Genomic DNA, 23921 nt, shown 5'->3' with positions numbered 1-23921 from the left:
TACGGGCGAGGGAAAAGCGCAACCAAAAAGGCAAAAATATGCACATGCGATAACCTATACTGCGAAAAAAGTGCATCATTTTTTAACGTCGCCGACAAATTGTAATTACCCCAAGCTCAGGCAGGTGTATGGTAGAAAATACCCCAACTGAAATACACTACGGCGGAAATAAAATACCCTACGGCGGAGCTCGGTTGCAATTTGTAAATACGCTTCGAACTCAGCGTGCCGCATGTTTTTTAATCCCACCCAGAAATGACAAACAAGCTCCCTGATTGGCCAGTTGCCGGCCAGTTGGACTTGAGCAGTCGCCATGGTGGTATCGGGGACTCGGCTGGCATCGTTAGGTGTTGAATTATGTGTTTCGTTGTGCTAGATATTGCCAATTCGCTTTGATATTTGATAAATAACGTTGGCTCATTCTTTGGTGACCTTGCATACTAATACGACGATATTTTGATACCGATTATTATGCATCAAACATCATGAGACAAATGTGGCGATTTCCACACCCTTTTGCAGTGCCCCCTCCCCTTGTGTAGTGAGTTAACAGGCTTGTAAGAACCAAGTGAACCATTTTTTAGTCAAGTGGTCATGATCGTCCCTACATCTAATGGATAATAGTCTTGCGCAAACTTATAAAGTACTGGAGGAAGAAGAAGTTACGATTTTAGAGTACGCAAACTTGATATTAAAAAATCTCAGGTATTTTGGCTATATAAAGTGAGAAGAAAAGTTCAATTGATCATTATTTATTACAATTGCAATAATGATAATATCATGATAATTGTACTGTCAGGTAATGATAATAGTCATGTCACGTCATGCCACTAACCAGGCACACAGACACAACACATTTTCATCTTTATGTATCTAGGCATAAGGTATTACAGGCATGTTTTTGCACACCTCTCATGTGCGAGTGGGCATGGCCTCCTTCATAAGCGTAGGAACCATGGGTGCAAGGGTGCAGCTGCACCCACAATATTTATCCAGTGGGTGCAGACAATGTATTCTGCACCCACAATAATCTGAACCAAAAACCCCTTTTTCATCAACACTACTTCCCATGCAGCACGGCAAATTCAGGATATGTTGCCTACTATCCATCTTTCGAAGCATTTGCTACTGTGATCAGTGATGGTCTTCCAAACTTACATTTGTGCTGAAAAAAAGGGAAATGGAGCATGTGATTGAACACATACCGAACCGATGACCCACTGTCAAAAATGTTAGCCCGATATCTTCGAAAATGGCTAAGTTGGCCGCTTTTACTTTTTGCGGTAGTCAATATTGACAATATTAGCCCTCGAATGTGTGCAGCGTTTTCCGCAGCTTCTAATGTGTAGGGGGAGGGGGAGGGGGTCGGTCGGACCCCCTGCCGTTCGGCCCCTGATCGAGCTAGAGCTTCGTGGAAAAAACGAGGGTGTTGCCCGTGACGAGAGGAAGCCGATGATACCCAATTTTAAGGTCCTACTTCATTGGTTGACCTTCCAGGTCAGGTCAATATTCCAAAAGTCGGGAAAATCGGGACCTGCTAGAACTGCGTAAAGTGAAGCTGTTATCGGGTTGTTCGGGGTGCTGATCACGAATATCTGATGTTAGTTTTGATCACAGATGATTTCTTCATGCATTTAGGCCAGATCGGGTCAGGTCAGGTCAGGTCAACCATTAGGCGTCCTACCGGCTATCCATAGTAGGTGTCAACTACCACTGACGGCGTCGTAGCATGTCACGAAAGCACTAAAACTACTTCGTAAACTTGTTGGTAAGAAGACATTGTTTCAAGTCCACAAACGACAAAACAGTGCAATTCAAATCTTTATATCTATTTATATCTATTTTTTGTTTACTTCGTAAATGTTCAAATGGATGCTAAATTCGAAATCAGCCCTATAAACTACCCTAGAAACATGTAAAACTCGAAAAAGTGAACCGAGGTCATCAAAGGTCAATGACCTGACCTGACCTTCAGGTTATCTTCACACCCACCGTGATGCATGGGAAGAACATCATTTCACATGTTTGGACGTCTACAATCACAAAAAGACTGGAAACGCGCGGATAATGTGAGCTGACATACGCCAAATCGCGATTCCGGCCGAACATGGTCTCGAGAATCAGGTCACTGGTCAAAGGTCTTTTGGGTCAGGGTCATGAAATTTTTAGAGTAGGTGTAAAACTGATCAACTCGAGGGTACTCAAAGTTTCGTCGCGATCGGCCGCTTTTTGCGCGAGTTATTTGCGAACAACCATGGGGGGGGGGGGGGTCATCCGACCCCCCTACACATGCGAGGGTCAATGCTTCCAAATGCACTTATCGGTTGGTACCTTTTCGACATGGTACACCCTCAAAGCTCGTAACGAGCCTTCGCTCGGGTGTCGCCCCCCCCCCCCGCTTCACCGGCCATGGCTGGATTTCTGCACCCATGCACCCACAATGTTCCAGCCGTTCCTACGCCCATGGCCTCCTTCACAGTTAAGTTTTGGCTGATTGTGCTCAAATTTTGTAAGTACCTACATGTAAAGGGATGTAGATACAGTTAGTCGGGCACTCTTCTTAATTCAGTTTTGTGCACCACTTCCTGCTTTCACCATGCTGTGCCCACTCTGCTTTACAGTGGACAGCTGCTTCTGTGACACACATTAATCTTGCGTTCATTGAAACACTTAGTTTTGAGTGTTTTGACTCAGTTTTGTTGTAACGTTACCTGTGTTTATATTTTCAATAACTTGTTTTGGGCTGCTAGTTTGATTTGTTTTTGACATCAAGTAAGATTTGATTTTTGTTTCTGAGATTCCAATGTTATTTGTGGCAAATATTTTCCAAAAATCCTCCATCTAAAGCTTCAACTGAATTCTAAAATGCCTGCATTTTCTACCAGAAACATTATCATTGATACCTCCTACAATATTTCATTTTGTCACCAGGTACCTGGACTGGTGAAAAGTGAAAACTGAAATTCATTCATGTCACCATTATCCTACGACCTACCCCTAAATGGAATTGATCTTGTTTCACAAATGAGTTGTACATTGTACAATGTCTATCAGCTGATGTCTATTGTCTATCTCTCTTTCAGCACAGAAGATCCTCAGTCATAGTTAACAAAATGGAAAAAAATTAGCTGTGTTTTTAAGATTCCAGTTGTGGCCATCAACTGCTCAGGAAAGCAGCCCAGAATCACTTCACAACAGGTATGTTGATGCATGTACATCGTACATTAACATCAATGTCTGAATGCTGAAGAATTGTTGAACAGGGAACACATTTACCTAGCTTCTAAAGACCACAAATCCTACATTACTTACATAAACATTTTTCTATAGAACTTATATTATCTACTTTCATCTGGCTAAGACTTTTTTTACATTATAGGGGAGAGTGGGGAAAGATGCCCAGGGTTTTACTATGTCATATAATATACGAAAATGACGATCGGAAGCAAAAGGTTGGAGTTTTAACGGAAGCCGACATAATTTTTCTCCAAAAATATCACACTTTCGTGCCTGAAATATGATAACTTTTTTTGCTATTAAGCATTTTCCTGAAGAAGTGAAAAGGGGCATCTTACCCCACAGGGTGGGAAAGACGCCCCCTGGCGTTGGAGAAGATGCCCCCTGCACTATAAGTGACATAAATGGGCACGTGAATCGCCTGAACGAATCAGTAGTCCCTTCGAGCCTGCAGTAGACACCAAACGTCATCGTAAGGGCCCTCAAAAGTAGTCGTAAGGGGCTTCAGAGGTCATCGTTAGGGCCATCATAGTCCAGCGCGGCCAAACAAGCCTCCGTGGTGGCGTTCGGAGACCACTGTGGGGCCCTTATAGGTCTTCATGATGCTTGAGGGCCCTCGAGCCCATCGTGGGGACCTCAGATGCCAGCGCGGCCCGTGGAGCCAACGTGGGAGCCCTCAAAGGATGTCGTGAGGGGCCCTGGAGCCAATAATGGGGCCCACAGAGGCCGTCGTGAGGGTTCTCAGAGTCAGATGCCGCCGAAAAAGTCGCTGTGTGGGCCGAGAGGCCGGCATGGGGAGCACCCGACCGTACTGGACTCTCAATAGTCCCAGATCGGCTTTTGTCTCTCATCACAAGTATGTAATAAATTATTTGACGGGCTGCTTGAAGGACAGCCTACGGATTTAGGGGGGCGTCTTTCCCCATCAGGACAGGGGGCATCTTACCCCAAGGTACCGAAGCACAGGGGCGGTTCTCCCATATAGGCAAGGTAGGCAGTGCCTACGTCAATTGCCGTCTCCCCTGCGTCTAAATCATCCCTATATCGTGGCTTTTGTTTGCTTGATTGCTTTTGTTAAAAATCTTTTCTTTCTCGTTTTTCAGAATGCGTTGAAACGACAGAGAATTTCCTAAACTTTTCAAAAAACGTCACATAAAGATCGTACTATAAGAACCTTGACGAAAACCTTTGCCTAAGCTGTGCCTACCTCGTCCTACTAGATTATCGACTATTGCCATGCTGAGGCTATTGAGCCTTTTGGTAGAAAAGGTCTAGATGGTCGGCACATCGACTAGGTGCTACCTTCTAACTCTCAAACCTAACTTTTTAATACGTCCATTTATCGTAAAATAAAGCACTTTTTACTTTATCAATTTTTATCATAAGTTCAGCGTACGTAGCGTTGTTATGCTTGTTGTGTTATTCTATTGTACCTATTGTTATTCTATTCTATTGTTCTAAATTATATTGAACGAACTAGACTCCTACTGAGAGACTCGTTTGCCTCTGGCGGCAGACGTGTAAGCTCTAGTTAAGTTGATGGTTTTTGTAGATGACGCTGCTGTCGCTGCTTGACGCATCCAGACTAAGCGATAAGGCTGTCTCCCCCTCCTCCTTTTACCTATTCCGTATTGAGCTTTTCTGCCTTACCTACCAAGTGCCTACCTACTTTCAATAGGTCAGCGCCGCCCCTGCCGAAGCAACATTAAATCAGTACAATTTGTTAGCCATAAAACTACACCCTGAAACAAACTGTTTGAGACACAGTACACGCATGTTAATGTATGACGACTATAGCAAGGGACGCAAAAATTATCTACTTTCTTTGATATTGACAATGTTTTGACACCAAAATATTTTTTGAAAGCAGCAAATAAAAAACATGCAATCACCAGCCAGCCGTTGCCCAACTGAGCTTCACAAATTTGTGTGCAGTTAACAAGGCAGGCTTCCGCTTTACGCTAAGAACATTAATTTTCAGGTTCGATTCTTTGTTTCGCCGCTAGAGGGGGTGGGGCGTCTTTCCCACCCTGGGCATCTTACCCCACTCTCCCCTATTCCCTCTGTTAACCCTATTCCTGGCGGGGGGGGGCCTCAGGAGCCCCCCCCCCTGAGGTTTTTTGGTTATTTCTCCCAAACGCGTTGAGCTAGGAAGCTCAAATTTTCTGACTTTTCCTAAAAGGCTTCTACGCAACATGTCTGAAAATTTTGAGTTGATCTGACCTCAGGTCAGGTCACCAGAGGCGGTTTGGTGACCCTACCTCAGAAAAGTTTGCAATCACGCCAGAGCTAGAGTTTTTGACCGATCAATTTCTTCTCTTCAGGGTTTAGTTAGGGTACCAGTATGTGCAATTTGTATATCTCGGAATTTTGATATCGGTGACCTAAGGTCAGGTCAATTTCGCGACCTCCCCATTATAAGTCAATGGGGGAAAAATCAACTCCCTGTTTTTACCACTAAAACGGGTCGGAATGGCCCCATATACCATACATGACTTCATATACGATCAACCTTCACTACCTTGAGGTCTGTTTTGCTGTTGGGCAGCTGTGAGGTCATGTGACGTCATCAAAGGTCACCAAAGGTTTTTGGCCAATAACTCCGTACAGGAACAAGATACAGACGCGTGGATGGTCTCATTGTGTTCAGCTCGTCAAGACGCATCGAATGATATACATGATGACCTCGAGGTCACGTGACTTGAGGTCAACCTTTGACCTTGACCTTTCGAGGTCAACATATATATCATTCGATGCGGATTGACGAGAGGATCACGATGATGCCCTTAGTTTGTTCCTATCTTGACTAATTCGAAAGTTATTCGAGAAAAACTCTCTCCATATCTAGTGCCGCCATTTTGACTTTTTCGACCCCTGTGACGTCATCTTTGACCTGACCTGAAAATGACCTTAGTAAAAATTGTAGATCTTGGCCGTGCGTATCCGATGCCGTTTACCGCTTGTCGCTATCTTGCTTCGTTCTCGAGATCTCAGGGGGGGGGGGGCCAAATCGGCCCCCCCCCCCCCGCCAGTTTCTTGTCCCGGCGGAGCCCGCCAGGAATAGGGTTAAACATGAAAATATGATGAGTTATAGACTAGTATAACAAGCTGGTAATTATATCTGCCTTGTCAGCTTGGCCAACATCTGCACCATGTCTATCACAAAATATGACTGCTTTCCTGACATTTGCATTTGTTCCACTCACCAATTGACCACTTCTACCATCTGCTTGCTCTATGCACAGACATTTTCATAGGGTCTGTTCCAGTCGCACTTCCTAACACCTCTTAACTCCTCCAAGATTGCTTCCCTGTTCCAGTGGCAGCTTTCGCCCCTACAAAGCCAAGAAGGGCCCTGCTCCAACCTCCTCTATCTTGCTCTTTGAGGAGTTTAGATGTGTTAGGAAGTGCGACTGGAACAGACCCATAGCAAAACAGTTTCATCTCCCTGAGTCTGTACTGTCTTTTTCCAGGTTTCCAAAGGATCATCATTCATCAGCACAGAAGGGTGGGAAAGAGAAGGCTCAAGGCTGTTCAAATTCTGAAAAGCCAGAGCTGCAAAGGAGGTCAAAGATGCAGTGCAGTTGGCCCACTCAGTAGAGTTTCACTAGTGGTTCTGATGTGGACTGAAGATTACACGCTGGATTGAAGTGGCCGGTCTGGAGCAGCTGTAGTTCATCATTCTTGCTGATTGTGGACGAGTAAGAGCCCGTGTTGGCCCCGATCGGCGATCGCTGGCCAAAGCCCACCACCAGTTTGGTTATAGGCGTTGGCTGTGATATCTAGTGTCGCCTATGTGTGAAAAGGACAAGTTGATAACAAAACCTGTTGCGCCATGTTATTAACCCGCGCCCGGGTGGCCCTCAGCCAACTTGGGGGGGGGGGGGGGAGGTGTATTCGGCCACACCAGGTTATCTTGGAATGTAGCAAAGCTGGAAAGACGCAGTAAAATCAATCTATAGACCGCTATTTTTCTTCAGAATCATACAGGTCATTTTTGATCAGGTCATCGCTGAGGTCACTGGAGGTCACCAAAAGTAAAATGATGACGAATTTTGGCCCCCGATTTTGACAACTTCACAAATTGGTTCATAATTCGAGAACCAAAGAAGCTACAGCGCCGCGGAAAAGCGAATTCGATAGCTCTTTCGAAAATCTTTCAGGTTCTCAGATTTGAGCTAAGGTCAACTAGGGTTAAGCCTCCAAAGGGCAAAAACTGAACAATCGGCTTGCTTCGGAAGTCGTCTTTTCTTTAAATTTTTTTAAACTGATACCAACCTTTTATTACGTTGATTTTACCGGCACTGCGTTTCTCTCGTCTTCTTGGCCTAACAAGGTCAGCTTAATAAATTTGACCTCAGGTCAATGTCGCAGAAAATGCCATTTTGCATGTCATTGATGATTCGTTACATTGAAATTGAGATTAACATCAGTAGCGGCGGAACACCTTCAATTAAGGGGGCATTGCCGACTTTTGGTCTCATTCTTTCCATGCAACGGCCATAGGGCTAATGTTAAAATGCCAAAATCAAAGGGGGCACGGTGCCTCGGTGCCCTCGGCCTGTTCCGCCGCCTATGATTATGATGCTTTTAGCGCTCTGGCCACATTCCATCTAAAATCGATGTACAAAAATAAACTGTTGGGAGGCGTTACATGACCTGAGATGACCTCAAGAGCATACGATAGATCCCGATGTTTGAGTGCTTTTGTTTCAAAAGCAGAACATTTCGATTTCGAGTTCCTCATACTGACTGAAACTGGAGACGTCGCAAAGTTGACCTGACCCTAGGTCACCACCGATATCAAAATTAAAGATATTCAAGATGTTGGTACTGATTCTCTCATGCAATAGCTCGAGTTTCAAACTTCTACTTCATGGTGACCTGACCTGACCTTAGGTGACATGGGGTTACTTTTTTTCACAATTGATGCGAATCGATGCATTATACATAAGCTATACTAAGTTTCGTGTCGTTTTATCTATGCAAGCACAAAATTGTCAGGTGTGGCCAAAAACGCCCCGACGGCCCACCCACCTGGGGAACGTTAAAGCAGTGATGTATTTTTTTCGGTGTATTCCACGATGCATCGATCGGTGTACTTGATAATGCATTATTTATTGCTGCGTGTGTACGCTTTTCCTCTGTTCAGTGTGATCTGTGATAGGAAAACTACCGATATATCTCCACGCGCATGACTGAAAGAGCTGGCGTGATCTATAATATTGGGTGTCTGTTTTTGTTTGGCATTTTATAAATAATGAGTCAGCTGTGATCGTTTGATGAGACACTGGGACAGCCGGCCTGTATGATCAGCGAACGGCAGGCGGCGGGGCAGTGGTCCGGTGGCTGCTGCATGGGACTGACACCAGCAGATTCAGAGCTGCGATACGCGGACGTTATGTTCACAATACCTTTGCAAAGTAATATCTGATAGATATCATGTCCTCGAAAATGTTCTTCAATCAATATGATTTTACCTCCTGGCTTATTCCATGGGGGCCGAAACCGATCGTTTTATGCACGCCTTTTCTGGGCCTCGTTCTCCTCTAAATGCGTGTAGGTAGCAATTGTATTCAAGGGACGATTGAAAGTGCCTCCGATTGGTTTTCAGCGTAGGTGGGATATGGCCGTTGAATGTGAGGCAGTCGATAAGGAATGTCGAGCTGGAACGGTCATTGGGTAGGTACTAGGTAAGGTATGTGAAAGGCAGCAGTGGAAAACAAGGAAGGGAGGCGTTTGGTGTGAGGTTTCAAATGCTCTATGCATAAGAAAAGTTCATTTGATCATATGACACCGTCCTTTTTATCGCGATACGTGAGCAACGCATGAGACGCTCACTGTTCAGACTTGTAGCGTTAGAGACAGGCTGAGAAGGGCTATTTCCGCGAAAGGATATTCTGGAATTTGAATTGAAAAGCATTTAGTTTTGAAAGCATCAGTACTTCTTAACACGATACTGACTCATTTAAAATTTCAATTTTTCCCCATTGCGAAAGCATAAGAAACAGAGACTGCGGTGTCCCCGTACGCAGGATTCTGGAGACTGTCAGGCGGATGTTAGTAGCTAAAAGCTTTTGTTCTTTATTTAACAGATAACAATCATTTCTTTTAATACTTTGTAACACCTAACTCACTAGAAACAATCTCTACGGGCTTCCAAAAGTGTTATATTTAACATGTTAGATCAATTACAATATTTTAGCTGCCCTAACCTGTAAATGTAACGGATGCGTCATTATTGAAAACGTGCTAAAGCATAGTATTCTATTGCTGACAAATATTCTGCGTCTGTCAGCCAAAACTGGCCAATCAGAGGCTTTGTTTGTCATTTCTGGGTGGGATTAATAAACATGCCAGCGTGCCATGGGCTATCTGTAAACTCAAGGCCGTGTAAACCATTATTTTGAGCGGTCATTGCTCGAAATTGAGGGCCTGTTCCAGCGCCTCCAGAAACCTCCAGAAAGCTCCAGAAAGCTCTAGAATCCTCCAGAGAGCGTTCCAGCGCCTCCAGAAAGCTCCAGAAAGCTCTCGCCGAAGCTCCAGAAACCTCCAGTAGCCTCCAGAGAGTTGAGAGGTCCAAATTTCTCTGGAGGCTCTGGTCTACAATTATGGCGCACATGTGACAATCACGAATGTAAACAAAGGACTTTTGACTGACTATTTTACAACTTGAATGTAAAGAAAATTACATTGCTATAATTTTGTTAATCTTTCTTAATAAAATTGAAAAGAAATTTTGCGTTTCAAGAGAGAACAATCGCCATTCTTTTGGTATCTGTGATGCCAATCTCCAGAAATCTCCAGATTGCGTTCCAGCGCCTCCAGTGAAACCTCTGGTAGAGCCTCCAGTCAAGAATTTCTACTGGAGGCGCTGGAACAGGCCCTGAATCTGAATACGTATACGACGCTAACTTGATGGACATGTGGTCCTCTTATTTTTCCCCAAACCTTGGTAATTTTGATTTGGCATTTTGACTGGAGCTGGAGAGTGAGGGTGTCGTGAAAAATTGATCAGCGGTGACTGCTGTGGTGTTGGTGTGTTGTGGTTCAGGTTCCTTATTATGAACTTGATCATAGACTTGTTGTGAACGTTGACCCTGTATTCATTGTGTTTTTATTGTTGAAACAGCACAAGCTTGGAGGCTTGTGCGACGCGCCTGGCGATCGAGGACCAAAGTTGAAGTGAGAGGTGTTTTTGAAAGTCTCGAAGCTAATGTGAGCGGTGACGGACATCTTTTAAAGAATTTCCAAAGATCAGAGTCCGGTGATACACGTTTGTGCGTCAGCTCCCTTGTGTGCCATAGAACAACAAGAATAAGGATGTCTGGAATCCAGCAAGTCTGCAGATTGCTGTCCAGGCAGAGCATGACCAAAATCGCCTTCACAGGAAAGGTCAGTGCCTATTGGAGCATTCAGCCAGCGAGTGCTGTGTTCAGGTGCTCAGCAACCGCATGTTATTTTTCAGTGATCTTTGAGTGAAGGTAGATTGTGCCCAGCACTGCAAATATGACAGCAGCATTGTTCCTACGTCATTGGGTTGTAGGCAGAGTGAAGCTGTGAAGAGTGAAGTCCAAGTAGATAAAACATTCTAACCTGGGCCCTGTTCATGTGGCTGCAGCTGCCACAGCTCCTGCGGTAAAAAAGGTGGGACTTAGCTAAGCGGTCAATCATGCGACACATAGATGGCAGTCCCCGCTGTTCTGATTGCCTGCTTAGCTAGGCCCAGCCTTTTTTACTGCGGGAGATCTGGCAGCCACATACACTTGAACAGGGCTCGGTATTTATATACATAAGGTCCGATCAACAAGACGATTATAAAAACCACACCACTCGATGTATTTTGAGCTCCTGATTCCATATCTGATAGTTATTTATGGCGCAACCAAGTTTTAAAGCAACTGCGCAATATTTACCGTCGCCGCAGGTCACCATCCCACGACACCCACCGTCAACGCACTCCATCAGCCGTTTGCGCCACGTGAGATGGATCGAATGAATAAACTCCAAGGTTGAGTGAAAACATTACGCCTTTCAATCTCATTATGAAAGTGACGTCATGAAAATGATCGTGGCGAAGCGGTGCAGTGCCGAAGGCAATGCCTTAGGAGAGATTACAGGCAATGGTGAGTCAAATATTTTTAGGTTAAGTGGTTGTGTATCTGGCCTCAGGCCGAAGGCCTGAGGCCTGATGCACAACCACTTAACCTAAAAATATTTGACTTACCATTGCTTGCAATCTATTCATGCGAGCAACTGTTTCCTTATCCCCGGGTAGGCAAAAATCAGTAGGTCAGGTTAGGTCAGGTTAGATTAGGTTCTGACAATTTTTGCCGTGTTTTTTTTCCTATCCTACCCAACAAAACTCCAATTTTTTAAACATTTTTTCGTGTTTTGTTATTTTGACGTCACTTTCATCAAACAATTTGAATAGAGAAGAAGTAATGCTTTTTACATTCAAATTGCTTTTTCATGATTTTTTATTTATTTTTTATGTTCAAATAATATAATTATGATATCTTTTCTATCAAATATGCCTAATAGCTATGACCTTACGTAAACTTCTTTCCATTCGTACCTGTAATCTAGAGCAGAAACTTCCGTTTCCGTTTGAGCAAACTGGTTTGAACCAGTTTTAGCAGGTGCTTTCCAGTGCTTTCCGATTTCCCGCCAGTCTGTTAGTTGGATCATGGCTTCCGTGCCGGGTGGTTCGTTGTGCTCCGGGTGCAAGTGGGAGGAATACGAACTAGTTTCAGTTGCGTACCGCAACGAGGAACGCCAACGCGTCCAGCGTATTTTTCGAAACCACGGTGAACTAGATTAGAGGTAAGTAAATTTTATCTCTCCGATCCACTTTTCAAGCATAAATTTTGCATATTCTTACGTTATTTGACATCCTGAATGTAGATAAGATGCTTACATGCGACGTAAAACAGTTTTACCATATTAAAAATATTTGTTACCGTATTTGGGGAAATGTTGGGAACCGGGGTTTTTGGGTCGGGGAGGGAATACAATGCCGTAAGAATGGTCATGAAAGTTGGGGAAAACTGTTGGGAACCGGGGTTTCTCTCCATACCCATAAACCCCGATCCCCCCTCCCCCACCCAAAAACCCCGGTTCCCAACAGTTTCCCCCAACTTTCATAACCATTCTTACGGCATTGTATTTCCTCCCCCACCCAAAAACCCCGGTTCCCAACATTTCCCCAAATATGGTAGCAAATATTTTTAATATGGTAGCACTGTTTTCCGCCGCATGTAAGCATCATATCTACATTCAGGATGTCAAATAACGTAAGAATATGCAAAATTTATGCTTGAAATATGGATCGGACTTTATGTAAATATTTACCCAGGGCTCTGACCTAACCATAGCTACAACCTACCAACTTACCAACGATACCTCCTCTACTCCTATACCCAACCTACCAAACTACAACCTACCAACCTACATACCTACCACTTGGACTTAATTTGGTTTGACTGGAACCATTAGTATAATTGCTTTGATTTAGAAGTCTTTTGCATACAAATACTTGAACCATATTAAATTGATCTTAAAGCCACTGTTTAATGCTTTGAACCTGCTTTTCTTCTCAATAAATAGGAACGTAACACCCATCTATTTGGTATTTTAATTCCAGGACAAGTGCTTTAGTACAAAGAGTACCTACTGCTCCATAACTTTTACACTTTAAAGCTACAAGAACAACTTTGTCACTTCAACATTCTTCATTACATGGTGTCATTAACTGATTTGTAAAATGACTGACAAAGAACTACAATGAGGATAAATTTGACAACAAACAATTTTACCCATAACCCATGGGCACCCCATAACTGGTGCTATGCTGTGTCTGAACTGATGTACGATGTCTGGACTGGTGTACCTACCATGTCTGGACTGACATACTGTTTCTGGGCTGGTGTAGGTAGGAACTGTGTCTGCTCTGGTGTACCATGTCTGGAGTGGTATACATTGTCTGGATTGGTGTACCATGTCTGTACTGGTCATGGTGTACCATGTCTGGACTGGTTTACCATGTCTGGAATGGTGTACCATGTCTGGAATGGTGTACCATGTCTAGAGTGGTATACATTGTCTGGATTGGTGTACTATGTCTGGACTGGTGTACCATGTCTGGAGTGGTATACAGTGTCTGGACTGGTGTACCATGTCTGCTCTGGTGTACCATGTCTGGACTGGTGTGCTGTGTCTGGATTGGTGTAGGTACAGTGTTTGATCTGGTTTACCGTGTCTGGGCCAGTGTACAGTGTTTGGACTCGTGTCTCGTGCTTAGCGCCTGGTGTACAGTGTTTGGACTCGTCTCTGGTGTACCATGTAACTATGCTCTGGTGTGCCGTGTCTGGACCGGTGTCTTATGTCTGGACTGGTGTGCCGTGTCTGGGCCGGTGTCTTATGTCTGGACTGGTGTGCCGTGTCTGGACCGGTGTCTTATGTCTGGACTGGTGTGCCGTGTCTGGACCGGACTGCCGGGGTTCGGGGACGGACCGGCGGCGGTCGCCAGCCGGCCGGTTTTCAAGGAAACCGCCCGCAGTACGGGCCTGTTGCATCAGGCAAACCAACACCAATACCGGCCGGCCCGTTACCGCGAGTCGCGGCTCGGCCGAGCGGAGAGAGCAGCCGGCAGGGGGGCGGGGAGGGGAGGGGCATGGCGAGGGGACTGGGAGGGGTGGTGGTGCGGACCGAACATGTAGGGACAGGTCGTGTCGTGTTGGATAGTCCTGGAGGTACGGGCGGCGGGACTCAGACACCCGTACCGACACCGGAGCGGGCTGCGGGGCCGTGTGTGCTGAGCTGTGTGATGTGCTGCGGGGCCGTGTGATGTGCTGCGGGACGTGTGCTGATGAGCTGTGTGATGCGCTGCGGGCCTTGTGATGTGCTGCGGGGCCCTGTGCTGCTGAGCTATGTGATGCGCCGTGGGCCCTGTGGTATGACGTGTCATGTGCTGTGGAGCTGTGTGATGTGATGTGAGAGCTGTGTGATCGGTGATGTGATATGAGCCGTGCGTAGTTTGTGTTATGGTGTGCCCCCGACTGGCCGGTCTGACCGAGGGGTGCAGTGCTCGTCTGGCCACTTAGCACGTGTTGCGCCGCACATCATGGTCCTTCTGAGACTCCTAACGGATGACAAACGACCCACTATATTCTGCAGTTAATGGGCTCTAAAAGTAGCCTACGGCTAAGGGGAGCACGGAGGCGAGGTAATCAACATATCAAATTATACTGGTCCGCAACTCTGACTCTGAGTAAACGCCTGCTCATTATGTCATACATCATATGCCAAGCTCAGCTTTGTCCCAATTTCTGCCCGGGGACGCGGAATGAGGCTGCCACAAAGCTCGCTAGTTGCCCGTAAGCCCATCATCTGAGCCCATATCAACGTGTGCCATGCCTAGTGCCTACTCATCTTGGTCACGGTTTTCACATGATGCGTGATGGCTTTCGGCATCAGCTGACACCTACTTGTGCGCAGACATGGCGCTTGTCATGCATTTGCGCCCCCCGCATTTGCGCCAGCCGCTCCTCCTGCAGTGCGCCACCAGCTGCTTCGCCATATAGCGCTACCTTATTTGCACCAGCCGCTCATTCATACAGCGCCAGCAGCTGCTCCTCCATACAGCTGCTCCTCCATACAGCTGCTCCCCCATACAGCTGCTCCCCCATACAGCTGCTCCTCCATACAGCTGCTCCTCCATACAGCTGCTCCCCCATATAGCTGCTCCTCCATACAGCTGCTCCTCCATACAGCGCCACCAGCTACTCCTCCATACAGCTGCTCTTCCATACAGCACCAGCAGCTGCTCCTCCATACAGCTGCTCCTCCACACAGCGCCACGAGCTGCTCCTCCATACAGCTCCTCCTCCATACAGCTGCTCCTCCATACAGCTGCTCCTCCATACGGCTGCTCCCCCATACAGCTGCTCTTGCATACAGCTGCTCTTGCATACAGCTGCTCCTCCATACAGCTGCTCCTCCATACAGCGCCACCAGCTACTCCTCCATACAGCTGCTCTTCCATACAGCGCCAGCAGCTGCTCTTCCATACAGCGCCAGCAGCTGCTCCTCCATACAGCCGCTCCTCCATACAGCGCCAGCAGCTGCTCCTCCATACAGCGCCACCAGCTACTCCTCCATACAGCTGCTCTTCCATACAGCGCCAGCAATCGCTCATCCATACAGCGCCAGCAGCTGCTCCTCCATACAGCGCCAGCAGCTGCTCCTCCATACAGTTCGCCGCCGCCGCCATGCTGGCCAGGTGTCTGCGGCCGGCCTGTTTTGCCGGCCGCCGCTGCGGTCCGGCCGGTCCAATATCGCGGCCCGACCGGCCGTGACGGGACTCCGAACGATGCCGACGCCGGTCGTCGGCCGGACGACACGGGACCGTCTCGGTACTGACACCGGACTGACCCGGGACGGATAGGGGACCGACACCGGACTGATATAGTCAGACATGCGATTAACAATGATCGATATGCACTCTGACTCATGCGGCGCCGGTCCTGCTGGAGTAGGTCTTGCCCTGCCAGATCCTCCTCTGCTTATGTAAGGACATATTTGTGACGTCAATAAAAGTAGTTTCATTAAGTAATTTGTTGGCTCCACCGATAACCTCACAACACAAATAGATCTTCCTCCGCCGGACCCTCCTGCTGTGTGGCCCGCTCGGACTGATCATCCGTGCCGCTCCTACTTCTTCGCCTCGTCCGGGATATAGTCCGTTTCCTGCTACTGTCGTCGGCCGCTGACACAGCTCCATCGTGCCGCGGGCGGCTGTGTGTGCAGTGTCGGCCCGCTATCCCTGGGAGCGTGCTCCCCGCCGTTGGCGGCCATCTGTCAGTGTCCGTGTCCCGCCCGGGCCGCGGCGGGCGCTGACAGAGTGTGCACGGAACTGCTGCCCCCGGGCCGCGGCGGGCGCTGACAGAGTGTGCACGGAACTGCTGCCGGAAAAGGCCGCCCTTTCCCAGGCTCTGGAGGAGTCCAGACGCGGTACTTTATCAGACGGAACGAGTGTAGTCCACAACCGAAAGGCTAACACGTTATTGATGTTAACTGTTCTCGAAATACTTGTATTTTGCTTCAATAGAACACTGCGGTATCGATTGGCAGGTCACTTGGCAAATTTCCTCATTTATCCTGGCCGAAGTGTATCAGTCGTTGACTCTCCGCTTTCAGTAATGAAACAGCGATTCCTTGAATGGTGTCTGGGAGCTGCGCTCGCCCCCTCCGTCTCCGGTGGGACAGCAGCCTCTACCGTCCATAGGCAGCAGCCATTAGGCCATTACCGTCCATGGACAGCGGCCATTACCGTCCATGGGCAGTAGCCATTACTGTCAATGGACAGCAGCCATTGTTGCTCGTGGTTTTTCCGTTTGTCTAATTTTTTGACGCATTAGGACTTAACCCACGACCTGGTGGGGGGGGGGCTATTTTTTGCCCCCCCCCCTCCAGACTTTTCGATATATCTCCAGAACCGCTGCGCCGATCGTCACCAAACTTTAAGTACCCTCCCGGACATCAATTTTACACATTGTGACCAAAACAAATTCCAAAAGCTATGATAGGTTGGCCGCAAATCACGTCAGAGTGACGTCATGTTCTGCCGTTTTCGACCCAAAAAAGGGTTTCGCGGGAAGAGCTGTCAGGCCTATAGCTTTGCAAATACAGAAAAATGATAGACATAAAAGCTGTAGAATGAACAGGGCTACAAAACTGCTATCTCGGATTTTTGAAATTTTTGGATTTTGACCCCCAAAAATCAAAAAATAGATTCTTTTGGATATAATAATCGAAAAATCCAAAAAGTTTTTGGAATTTCGCAAAAACCGGAATATATGTGATAGTCCTTACTAGTGATGTCATTTTCCAAAAAATGTCTAACCGATACCGACCGAAACCAAAATTTGGGGAAAATTTCCGACCGAATACCGACCGATAAATCCCAAGCCAAAATTTGACCGAAATTTGACCGAAATTCTATTTGCTATTACTCTACCCCAAAATTAAAATATTTGGCAAATTCTGATGGAAAATAATGGGAAATGGCATTTCAGTCCAAGTTCAGTCAATCCTTAGCCACTGCAAAATACATTTTGTGGTAGAAGTTACATTGCTGAGGGTAGCAACACATGGACCTCAGCATTTCACAGATTTGGTTAATTAGAATTGTCAAGAATCTACTGTGGTCTATGTAAGGAAGAATGCTCATTCATGTTGCAAAAGCACGATCAATTAGTAAGTCAAATGGTTGGTAATAGGTACCTATGTTCATGACAACATTCCCTAGGAGAAAAGGCGGAATCAACACACCACAAAACACATCAAAACTGCTTGGAAACTTGCCTTGAGCCTTGAGATGTGGTCTGAGATACCCTACAAAGAATTTGACACTGAAAATCCAGCTGAAAAGGCAGGTACTAGGTAGCTCTGAGCTTGAATTTTGTCCCAAAAATGAAATGAAAATTCATAAACAGGCACTTTGTCTTATCTCTTGTTTTTCTTATCTTTACAAGAAAACAAAATATGCAGAGACAAAACTTATACAAAGTGGCGCCAAAGTGGCGCAAAAGTAATAGAAGAACCAAGGATTGACTTTTTAAGATCCTCTCTACCCTAACGAAAGGATGTATGATGATGACGTAATATTTATTTATATGCCCTTTTGGTAGAATTATTGGAGGGAAATTAATTTTCTTGTAGTGGATTACACTCACAATGTTGATTTCATTAGAATTAAATATCGTTTTGGATCATTTACATCAAAAAATAATAATTCACGAGTCAGCATGTAACAATCCAAAACTTTTTTTGCAGCAACTTAATCAGCTGGTTTAAAATCTCTGTTATGGCGCATCTGTTTCGAAATCCTTCCTTGTGTTTGGAATGTGGATTTGGAAGATTCCAGAAATTGGACATGGGCCGAATCTGTAGTTTTTGTCAAGATTCCTATGTTTTTATGTTGTGGTCATCTAGATTTCAAACATTTGGTTGGTACCTGCAATATTTAAGGAGAATGTGGAATAGTAGAACACCTGTGAAATGTAAATGTGATCACTGCTAAGTGCTAAGTGCTAACTTTCCAGTCTTCAGAAACACATTTCAGTAATTCAAGTTATTTTTGTCCTTGCATTTTTGATGACTGTATAATGATTTTTGCAGGCAATACTTCTTTGATTACAGGTGAAATTTAACAGTTAGACTGGAATAGAGTTTCAAAATTGTGTGTACTTGTGGGGCCAACTGAGTCAAAATCAGCCTGCTTGTAGTTGTGGTTGGACAATGGGTGGCTGCTGCCTGCTGGGTGGGATGGCTAATGAAGTTGCCAAAATGTGGCATTTGACATTTGGGGGAAATTTTGCAACTCTATCATTAACATCCCAATAAATTTCATTTTAACTAGGCAAAAATGGAATACTTTCTCTTTTTGAAAATGGTTTCACTGGCAGGGTGACCGAAAGTGTCCGATTTTGGGGGGGCCTGACCGACCGATTACCAAATCGGTCAGCATATATTTTCGGTAACCGAAATTTTCGGTAACCGAAATTTTCGGTAACCGATCGACACCACTAGTCCTTACCGCCTTCCATCCACATACCAAATTTGAGATTGATACCTCTTTTTTGGCGAAGTTATAGTGAAAAAACTTCAAAATTGATGACGTCAAATCTTCAAACTCAATTTTTTTAGCAATTCTAGACCTCGTAGCGCAAAACAAAGACCACCATTAGACTCCCCGTGACGAGCTGCATCGAATCAATACCCAGTTTATGCAAAACTATCAACTTTAAAATTTGACCTTTTTTGGCCCGAGCTTGACCTGAGCTTGACCTGCACTTCACCAAAAAGTGACCTAAGCCGTACCTGATAGTCTTATAACCAACACCATTGAGTTGGAAATGAAAAATTGGCCATAAAACATGCATCACACAACCTTAGTAAAGTTGGGCTCATGTGACCTGACCCGTGACCCTTGGTGACCTGACCTGTGACCTGACCTGGTATTGTCAGTGACCTCTAATAGCAACATATCTACTAGGCAACTGACGCCCTATCGCTGATTCTCGACAAAATGCGTTTTTCTCGGTGTTATAGCGCATTCCCTAGAAGACCCGTGAACGGTGAAACATTTCATCTTTGACCTGACCTGTGACGTCATTGGTGACCCCGAGGTCAATGAAATTTGGTTTCCTATGACAAATTTGACAGGCCTTTCGAACGCCGTTTGAATTTTGCGGATCCGTCCAGTAGTTTCGGAGATACGAGGGGGGGGGGGCAAAAAATAGCCCCCCCCCACCAGGTCGCGTTATAAACAGACCCCACCAGGGCGCGGGTTAAAGCATGTAGCAGTGCAGTAGTATCTCGGATATATCATGTCTGGCGCATAGGGAGCTGAATTGTCACACAAGTTCAATGCTGAACGAGTGGTTGCATAGTTCAGCGGGTAGTTGTACCTATTGTTTTATCGTGTTCGAATTGCAAGTACAATCCCAGCGGAACCCTGCTTTAGATTTCTAACTGAAATATTTCACATAGGTTTTGCCTGGTTATTTGGGATGTTTGTGGGCCGGGTCAGAGGGTTAGTGTGGACACTGCCGGGGCGGGTGAGGCTGGCGTAGCAGGGTTGGGGGGTGGTGGTTGGCGGTGGTGATGGGGGGGGGGAGGAGGGGGCGCCCAGCCCGCCGACCGGCTGTTGAGCGCTGGATACTCAGCGCTGGTTACTCAGTGCTGGTTACTCAGTGCTGGTTACTCAGCGCTGGTTACTCAGCTCTGGTTACTCAGCGCTGGTTACTCAGCGCTGGTTACTCAGCGCTGGTTACTCAGCGCTGGTTACTCAGTGCTGGTTACTCAGCGCTGGTTACTCAGCTCTGGTTACTCAGCGCTGGTTACTCAGCGCTGGTTACTCAGCGCTGGCTACTCAGCGCTGGTTACTCAGCGCTGGTTACTCAGCGCTGGTTACTCAGCGCTGGTTACTCAGCGCTGGCTACTCAGCGCTGGTTACTCAGCGCTCAGTGCTCGCTGTTCGGGCCGCTGCTGGCCGCTGCTAGCTGCTGGACGCAGTGAGCCCAGCCCCAATAGATACAAGCCGTGGATAGTTCTTAGTACACTCCATAGATGGCGCCAGTGCCGGGCGCCTGGAATGATGCTGGGCCGCAGCGCTCGCTGCTGGGCCGCACCCGGTGCTCCGTATGCATCATTACCCGTTCAGTTGTCATCGCCGCCCGAGACGCTGCCCGCCGCTGTGTGGCCCGGCGAGAACCAGATATAGAGACCGGCCCGGCGCCCCAAACAGCACCCTGTCAGCACTGCTGGCCCAGCAGTCTGTCCGCTGAGCTCCAGCAGTCTGTCCGCTCCAGCAGTCTGTCCGCTCCCAGCAGTCTGTCCGCTCCAGCAGTCTGTCCGCTCCCAGCACTCTGTCAGCACTGCTGGCCCAGCAGTCTGTCCGCGCCAGCAGTCTGTCCGCTCCAGCAGTCTGTCCGCTCCCAGCAGTCTGTCTGCTCCAGTAGTCTGTCCGGAGCTGCTGGCCCAGCAGTCTGTCCGCTCCAGCAGTCTGTCCGCTCCCAGCAGTCTGTCTGCTCCAGTAGTCTGTCCGGAGCTCCCCGCGATCAGTCGGGTTGGCACGGGCCGTACCGACTGGTGCAGTCCCCGTGCCGGCCGCTGAATTTAGCTGCCTGACCAGTGCAGTGGGCCAGTAACAGAGCGATGTCGTCCGCTAGTGGGCCAGTGTCTGAGCGATGTCGTCCGCTAGTGGGCCAGTGTCTGAGCGATGTCGTCCGCTAGTGGGCCAGTGCCTGAGCGATGTCGTCCGCTAGTGGGCCAGTGTCTGAGCGATGTCGTCCGCTAGTGGGTCAGTGACAGAGCGAAATCGTCCGCTAGTCGAAATCGTCCGCTAGTGGGTCAGTAACAGAGCGATATCGTCCGTCACTTCCACTCAACTCTCCATTCCCTTTTGTTTTTCATCTCATCAGTCTCCCTGCCGGCTTTGTCTCAGCCGCAGCTTTGTTCTGCAGCGAGTTTTCTGAATCCCGCTGCATAAATGAGAGGACCCGTCTCGGAAACAAAATGAAAGGAAAATGTCCATCTGTTTTCTCCGTGGACCAAAGAATGGAGCATTTGTGTTCATTTCTTCTGGTCTTTTATCCTTCCGTACTCTGTTGGCAATGACTTCATTCAGCTGTTCTGCAGGCCCGGTGCTGTTTGTTTGTGTAATTCTGTACCGGAGCTCCCGCCGCCTGCCGCCGTAATCAGTTACTCTCAGATTTACCCCGGCCGTCCGCTGACCGGGCGCCGTAACCAATCCCCGTCTGTGAGGGACGCCGATCGGCACACTGTCGCCACAGCTGTGTGTACTGATATCCGTCCGGGGCCGGCGGGCCGGCGCGGCGTCCGCTGGCGCTGGCCCTGGGCCCCACCAGTCCACTCAACTGCCCCCTCCCCCCCCAGTCCGCTCCACTGGACCCTTCAAACCCGACCCACTGGGCCCTACCAGTCCGGCCCACTGGACGCTCCCCCCCCCCACCCCAGTCCGCTCCACTGGACCCTCCAAATCCGCTCCACTGGACCCCCCCCCGTCCGCGGCAGCCCACGAAATGCTGCCTTCCCCCCTCTCTCTCTCTCTTCTCTCACTCTTTCTCTTTCTCTTTCTCTTTCTCTTTCTCTCTCTCTCTCTCTCTCTCTCACTCACTCACTCACTCACTCACTCACTCACTCACTCACTCACTCACTCACTCACTCACTCACTCACTCACTCACTCGTCATTTCTTTCTCCGTCCCTCTATCTCCCCCGCACTCCTCTCTCCCCTCTGTTCGTGTACCGCCGTACCGCTCTGTTTCTATGCGTCTGAGCCGTCCCTCACAGCATATCACCTCGTCCCTCACACCGGTCCGCCCGCCCAACAGTCACCCGCTCCGAGGACTGAACGCTGAACCCCAGCCCACCCACTCTCCGCTCCGGGGGGCTGAACGCTGAACCCCAGCCCACCCACTCCCCGCTACCGCGGCCCGCCTAATTTCCGCTGAGCTGCCGAGCGGCCGACCGGTCCACCGTGGTGTGTGCGCATAGGGAGGTCAGGAGGCCAAGTCGGACAAGCTATACGCGTTTAGGGTAGTCAGGTCCGCCATGTTCTATGCGTTCGGGTCCGTCATGTATGCGTTCAGGGCAGTCAGGTCCGCCATGTATGGTTGGCTGGTTCTCTGTATGAAATGTTTGACGGTTTTAATATGTTTTGTATATGATCTGTTTTAATGGACACTTGTCTTCTGGGTTTTATCCATCTAGTACCTAAGACTGTGTCAATAAACTACTACTACTACTACTACTATGCGTTCAGGGCAGTCGGGTCCGCCATGTATGCGTTCAGGGACGTCGCCCCCATGGCGGCGCTGTCTGTTCGGAGAGGGGGGGGGGTCACTATCAGTGATACGAACAGGGCTTCTCGCTTGTACGAAGCCGAACAATGTCTGACAGCCGTCGCCACCGCCATTCCGCCAAAATAGCTTTTATTGACACAGTGCCGACTTTCGGTTCGGCGCATTTATTCTGTCGGACACTATTATTGTATGAGTGTCTGTTTTTGTCTTTCGGACACTGTTATTTTCTGGGTTAGCCTGATCAATGAAAACAATGACGCAATATTAACTAACCAATGCATTGAACAGGTGCTAGATAAGAACAAAATATGCCGTTGTTATCTTGCATTTTTTATTGTTCTCAGACCTAGTTGCGATGCTGTTTCTGTACCTGAGTCGTGGCCGCGTAGCAGCTGCTCACACTGTATATTATCCGTCTGCACCAGCGCGGCGGCTGGCGTAACTGACTACCCATCGGCGGCTGTTCACCTCGGTGTACCAGCGGCTATTGGGAACACCGGGGGGGGGGGGGGGGTCCCTCAGACCCCCGGGTGTGGTCCGCTGAATGTAGACCAGTCCCGGCTCGGCCCGCAGAATACTGACCAGTGGAGTTCCGGGCTTGGCCCGCTGAATGCGAATAAGTCCCGGGTTGGGCCCGTAGAATACTGACCCGTCTCGGGCTCGGTCCGGTCCGAGTTGTTCGAGTTTCTCTTTCGCACTTATCTGAATCGCCCAGAATCGTTCGCCTGATAGAATTGCCCACTCTGGCATGCTGTTGAAGGAACGTGCCTTGCGTTCCGATGGTAGTTATCAGGGAGGTCGATGTTGAACAGTCTCCGTCCACTCCCGCTCTGTCTGCAGTGTCCCTCTGTCCGCCGTGTGTCCACAGTGTCCCTCTGTCTGCAGTATCCCTCTGTCCGCCGTGTGTCCACAGTGTCCCTCTGTCTGCAGTATCCCTCTGTCCGCCGTGTGTCCACAGTGTCCCTCTGTCTGCAGTATCCCTCTGTCCGCCGTGTGTCCACAGTGTCCCTCTGTCTGCAGTATCCCTCTGTCCGCCGTGTGTCCACAGTGTCCCTCTGTCTGCAGTATCCCTCTGTCCGCCGTGTGTCGACAGTGTCCGCAGTGTCCGCTGTGTGTCCGCTGTCTGTCCATCTGTCCGCAGTGTCCGTCTGTCCGCTGTCTGTCCGCTGTGTGTACGCTGCGTGTCCGCAGTGTCCGTCTGTCATCAGTAGCCCCTCTGTCCGATGTGTGTCCACAGTGTCCGCTGTCCGCTGTCTGTCGGCAGTGTCCGTCTGTCCGTAGTGCAGTGTTG

At 48.0% G+C, this 23921-nt stretch overlaps 1 protein-coding gene and 1 long non-coding RNA gene across 5 annotated transcripts in view; both read left to right on the top strand.

The window, feature by feature from the left end:
* The first annotated feature begins 229 nt into the window (after window positions 1-229).
* On the top strand, window positions 230-8507 carry LOC122393702. The gene is made up of 2 exons (XR_006258738.1): window positions 230-3198; window positions 6711-8507. It is a non-coding gene; the product is annotated as an uncharacterized LOC122393702 (long non-coding RNA).
* A 1696-nt stretch (window positions 8508-10203) lies between these two features.
* The window catches only part of LOC122393696 (calcium uniporter protein, mitochondrial-like), an 81156-nt gene continuing 67438 nt past the window's right edge, over window positions 10204-23921 (top strand). The window contains exons 1-2 of one of the 4 annotated variants that reach the window (XM_043389936.1): window positions 10253-10271; window positions 10370-10632. In XM_043389936.1, coding sequence (XP_043245871.1) covers window positions 10561-10632 — 72 coding nt within the window. In that variant the 5' untranslated portion in view covers window positions 10253-10271; window positions 10370-10560. Of the gene's footprint in view, window positions 10633-23921 lie in introns of all 4 variants that reach the window. The other 3 variants (XM_043389935.1, XM_043389937.1, XM_043389934.1) reach the window with 3 other exon arrangements.

This window comes from Amphibalanus amphitrite, unplaced genomic scaffold, assembly GCF_019059575.1.
Source record: "Amphibalanus amphitrite isolate SeventyFive unplaced genomic scaffold, NRLGWU_Aamphi_draft 000548F_arrow, whole genome shotgun sequence".
Classification (NCBI taxonomy): domain Eukaryota; kingdom Metazoa; phylum Arthropoda; class Thecostraca; order Balanomorpha; family Balanidae; genus Amphibalanus; species Amphibalanus amphitrite.
Note: the sequence above shows the minus strand (reverse complement) of the source record. Positions and strands in the feature narration are given on the sequence as shown.